The following is a 5,644-nucleotide window of genomic DNA, read 5'->3' as shown; positions in this document are numbered from 1 at the left end:
ACATTATTTTCCTCAATAATTTTTAAGAGTTCACGAACAGTATCTGTAGGTGATACACGTGATAACTCAATTTTTTTAGTATTTGTTATAGGAAAGATAACCTCTTCCGAAGAGGAAAAAGATAGAAAAAGGAATAAGGAGAGTACAAAAGGTACGATAACTGATTCACTCAACTAAGATACTTCCTCCGTTTCAATGTATATGGTGTAGTTTGACTGGACAAGTAATTTTAGCCTTAGTCTTAGTACGTGGACTCCGACCTATGGTTTTTTGATGATTTCGATCAGACAGAAGCTGAGAGTGGTGCTCTAGCTATAGGACTTTTATAATTTGTGATTTTGAACATATTATAACATTTTTGCGACTATATAAAACTTGTCATTTAATATAAAATGAAAAATTCAAATTATTTATTTTTTAACTTTATAATAGTGTCATTCATTTGTTTAACGGACTAATAAGAAAATAATATTTTTTTCTTTGAACAACGGAAGTACAACATAAAATATGAAAGAAGAAAGAAGATATAACTCAGAAGTGTATGGAAGGTAAAAATTCAGCAGTCTATTAAAGAGATCAAAGAGGTGTTAATATACATTTAGTTCTTCATTAAACTCTTCATCTAAATATCAAAGGGATCTTAAATAAAATTAAAAAAAAAAAACAAAAAAAGTACCAAAAAGTAGTCCTAGCTAGGGTGGAGGAAGCTTAGAGTTTTTCTCACTTAATTCTCACAAGAGTTGAATATTGAACATGATTTGTTTGTCCACTGCCTCCAAAATTCCAATATCATCTCCATGTATGGCAATATTCAAATCCAATGAAGCTGCATTTTCTCTCTTTTCCTCTTCAACATCACCATTACTCTTCTGAATAGTAGTAGGAGGAGAATAGGGTCTTGAAACTGAAGAACTAAAGTACTCGTCACAGCTAAAAATGACTATGGAATCCTTAACAAATACTAATTCACCATCAGGAAGTGTAAAGCTTCCATTTACAATAGCTTTTTTAATACCCTTTTGTGAGAAAGAATCAACTTGATCCACATCTTCCATGAAAAACACACGGCTCGGATTTTCTTGGATTGCATCTGCAAACCTCTCCAGATAACTCTTACCTGTTGAGACATAATATAATTAAATAATTAAAAGTAAAAAAAATATTTCAACATGTTTGGCCCACAAAAAAGAATCAGGTCCACTCGTGAGGGACATGTTGAGACATAAAAAAACAAAGTAATTATAAGTATACTTTTTCTAACAGCTTAAATTTTTATATGAAGTGATCACACAATTCAACAGTACGTACCGTGCTCGTCTCTAGATCTTTTATTACCGACTTCTTCAGTTGAATCATCAGCTTTTAATGTTGATGATGAAAAGCTGCTAAGTCCAATGGAAATGAAGCTATCTTGAGAACCAAAGATAATTTTAGCTAACTCCCTTGAGATTTTCTCTTTTCCTTCAGAATCAGCACCTAAGAAAAACAGCCAAGTTTCTTCCTTTTTGCCTCTACACTGAAGAATTGTGCTTACTATATCAGGGATTATATCTTTTTGCCATGGAACTTTCTTCTCCAATGCCTTGCAAATTATGTTCATATTTTCTGAATTAAACTCTTTGAACCTATTTAAGCAATCCATATTGTATCCACTTGCTTCACTTGAGGAAGCTGAATTTGGACTTGAATTGGGATTGGATAAAAGCTCAGGCTTTGTATCCAAGAATTGGTGTTCTTTCTTTGATTGGTTAGATGAAGATATTGAAGTAGAGGAACAAGGAGATGATAATGAAGATAGAGTACCACAGCCTTTCTCTAGAAAGTTATGATATTGTTTGTGAACACAATTGCAAATAGAGTTCCACTTCTTGCAAAGATTTCTCATTTCTTCAGCTTCCTGCAGCACCAATAAAATTTTTAGCTTAAGTTATATGTTATATATGTTGCACAGACTCTTCAAAATGTTGCCGCACCCATGTCGGATCCTCCAAAAATACACTACTTTTGGAGAATCCGACACGCACCCGACTATACTTTCGGAGAGTTCGAGCAGCATATATATGCACTGTAGACGGTGTAAAAGATATTTATACAATCAGGTCAATATAAGATAATTATGATTTCAAGATTTCATACTTAAACAAGGATTATATTGTTAAGGGAATAATTGGAAACCTGATTGTTGTTGTTATCTTGTCTATTCACTTCCTTGTATTTTTGGAGCCAAGAAGGCAAACTTGAGCTGCTGTAAAATGTAGTAGACTCAGTTTTGACTATATTAATGCTTTTAGCTTCTCTGTTGAAGTTGGCCAAACAATCAGCACAGCAAGTTAGCTGCTTCTTCACTCCATTTCTAACAACTGACCAGCTTGAACCATCTGCGGTTGTCTTGCTTCTAAACTGACTATGCAAATCACTAGAGAAAAGAAACAAGAAAGTGTAAATATAAATTAAAAAGATGATTAGTCAAAGAGAAAACTTGAAGAAAATAAACCAAAAAAGAACAGTTATATTGCTTTTCTTTTTTACTTTTACTTTTTCTTTCTTAAAAAGTAATGCAAAAAGGATTAACCTATATACACTGACGATGTGAAGAATTTTTACACTATCAGTGTATTTTAATATGTTATAGCGAGTAATTTACCTTATTTTCTATTCCGGTTAAATCACAGTACTTTTAGTGAGTGGTTACCTGCAGTTATCTTTTAAGTTACTTGATCATAGTTTAAAAATTCTTTTACACTATCAGTATATGCTCGGAAACAGCCTTTCTGGGCTTCTATGGTAGGAGTAAGGCTGCGTACATCTTACCTTCCCCAGACCCCACTTATGGAATTCACTGGATTTATTATTGTTGTATCAGTATATGAAAGTTTAAGACATGCAAAAATGGCAGTTGCATATTATACATGGTAATAATAAGGGGAAATATTCAGGAAATATATACCTCTCAAGATTAAGGCTAAGATCCAAGGTGACAACAGGAATTGTAAGAGGATGAAGATCCCAAAGAGTCTGTAGAGAAGGACAACCAGTTTTACATTTCATGTAAGTCTGAAAACTGGCAATTCCCATAAGCCACAGCCTTCCATTTTCCTTAATTCCACCACATAATAATCTACTTAGCTCCATTATCATATGTTCCACAGGAGAATAATAGCTAGTACTATTACTTTGCTCACTGTATTTAATCCAAAATTCAGATATCCATTTTAAATCACCTAAATATAACACAACCCCTTTATTTACATAGCTTCTAAGTAAAGTCCTAAGCTCTCCAATCTTGACCTCAAACTCTTCTCTTGAAACATTTCTCAGTGTAAAAAGTGGAACACTTATAAACTGCACATGTTTCATATCTAATGATATTTCTCCTTTATTAAACTTATCTACAACTCCTTTAATAACCCCTTCAACAGTGGCTAAACACTCTCCTAAAATAACTATATTTTTCCTTTTCTTGTTTATCATTGCTTCTATTACACTCATTACATCATCATTCCTCACTTGATAACCTAATGTTGTTTGAGAAATGTAATTGGTATTTCCTAGGACAATTGGTTTTGTACTAACACCACCATTTTTAGAACAACTATTTAAAGAAATAGTTTGTTCTATATTGGTTTTTAATTGGATACTAGAAAAACCAACTTCCCTCATTACTCTACTAACACTTGGATCATCAAGAATTGAAATAACAAGCTGTTCTATTTCTACTTTAAGGGCTAAAATAGGCTGTTGCTGCTGCTGGTTTTCTGTTGAGCCGCGACGTTGATACGCTTGTGCCCTTTTAAAAGCAGCAACTAAGGCATTAGAAAGACAAGGATTTTGAGCATGAGGCTCAAAAACAGGACTAGAAACTGAGGTGGGTAACCTATTGAGTGCTACATTGAAACAAAGTTCAAGAGCTTTGTATTGAAGTGGATGAGAATGTAATTGAAGACAAGCTTTTTTCAAAAGGCCTGAAGAGGAAACTAACATAACACTAGCTATATGAAGAGGAGTGACATGGGAATGGCCTCTTCTTTTAGCTAAGTTTAAAGCTTGTTTTACTATGGTTGTAGATTCAGTAGTTAGTGCCTGTTGGAACGTATAATTACCACCAATTCTCATTTTTCGCTCTCTTTATTTTTTTTTGTAAGATCAAAGATGGAGAAGTATATTTTTTGAATTCTTGAATTTCATTAGGTTGTGAGAAGATTAGTGGGAATTGTTGGTAAGTGTTGAAGTAAGGGGAATTAATAGAGGTTTTAAAGAGGGGGTTTTGTCCCTTTCTTGTGGTTGTTGGTTATGTATGGAAAAAGTGGAAAGCATGTGAGGCAAAGCTAAATTGTCTCTCTTATTGTCTTTTTGGCTTTTCTAAGGGATAAAGGTGGATTGGATTACAAGAAGTTGGACTGCCTAATCTTTTATAGAAAGTAATACTCCATGTATGATAATATTCAAGTAATTTGTAGTTAATATAGCTCACTAAAACCTTTGTGAATTGAGTTTATGTGTTTCCTGCAGTGGAACATTAAATTCAGGGGTGGAAGCAAGATTCTTTTACTATGGAATTCAAAAAATAAAAATAATAAACACTTGAAGAAGCTAAGGGAGTTTAATATTTAATATATATACACGAAAAAAAAAAAAACTTAACCTTAGACATATAGTGTAATTTTCGGCGAAGGGGGTTCGACTGAACCCCTTTATGGGAGAATTTTAAAAATAGCTAGATTTACAAGTGGTCATTCAAAAATAGCCACAGTTTCAAAAGTAATCGAAATTTAGCCACTTTCATGTAAAGATAAATCTGAACGAAAACACTATTCAAAATCTGGAAAAATACTCCAGTATAATATACTGGAATTCCAGCATAAGTATACTGGAACTCCAGTATATTCAGCATAAGTATACTGATCCAGTATAATATATTGGAGATTGGAGCACCGGTGCTCCAATCTCCAGTATATTATGCTCGAACTTTCCGTGTTGCAGCAACATAGTGGCTATTTTTCAATGACTTTGCAAACGCTGGCTATTTTTGTAGCCCGTGCTATTTTTACCCTCTTTATGCTCACCTAGCTCTGCCTCTGATTAAATTGACCCACAACAATATTTTTCGTGTCAAACTTGATACACTTGAAAAATAACGTAATAATTATTATAACCGATTAAATAGTGCTAATATTATAAAAAAAAAATTATTCTATCCGTATATATAACTTAAACTCTTATATGAAAAATCATGTGGCTTTAGCTTTCCCATATTTGTACAAGCCATAGCTAGTGACAAACACAATGGAAAATACTCCCCGTTCCATTTTATTTTATGTGTTATATTATTTTTATTAGTCTATTAAAAAAGAATAGTACATTTTATATTTGCAAACAACTCAACTTAAACTTCTTATTACTTTTGATGGTGTGTTTTTATAATCATACCATTCGTATAGCATATTTAAGATCTTAAGTTTGAAAAGTACTCTCTCCGGTTCACAATAAGTGTCCAATTTACTTTTTCATTTTGGTTCAAAATAAGTGTCCAGATATGTAATCAAGAAAGAATTCAATTTGTTTTTACAAAATAACCCCTATATACATATACCTAAAAAGTTTTCTTACTCCTCACATTAAATGTTTAATTAGGGGTAGTTTAGTC

The 5,644-nt window shown here is 32.7% G+C and overlaps 1 protein-coding gene across 1 annotated transcript; it reads right to left on the bottom strand.

The window, feature by feature from the left end:
* Nucleotides 545-4,249, bottom strand: LOC109225371 (protein SMAX1-LIKE 3-like). Its single transcript, XM_019390007.1, has 4 exons — nt 2,948-4,249; nt 2,176-2,416; nt 1,309-1,897; nt 545-1,117 (listed from the first exon to the last, which is right to left on the bottom strand). The coding sequence occupies exons 1-4, from the start codon at nt 4,111-4,113 to the stop codon at nt 732-734; spliced, it is 2,382 nt and encodes a 793-aa protein (XP_019245552.1). The 5' UTR covers nt 4,114-4,249; the 3' UTR covers nt 545-731.

The sequence above is a fragment of the Nicotiana attenuata genome, chromosome 5 (assembly GCF_001879085.1).
Source record: "Nicotiana attenuata strain UT chromosome 5, NIATTr2, whole genome shotgun sequence".
In the NCBI taxonomy this organism is placed as follows: Eukaryota; Viridiplantae; Streptophyta; class Magnoliopsida; order Solanales; family Solanaceae; genus Nicotiana; species Nicotiana attenuata.
Note: the sequence above shows the minus strand (reverse complement) of the source record. Positions and strands in the feature narration are given on the sequence as shown.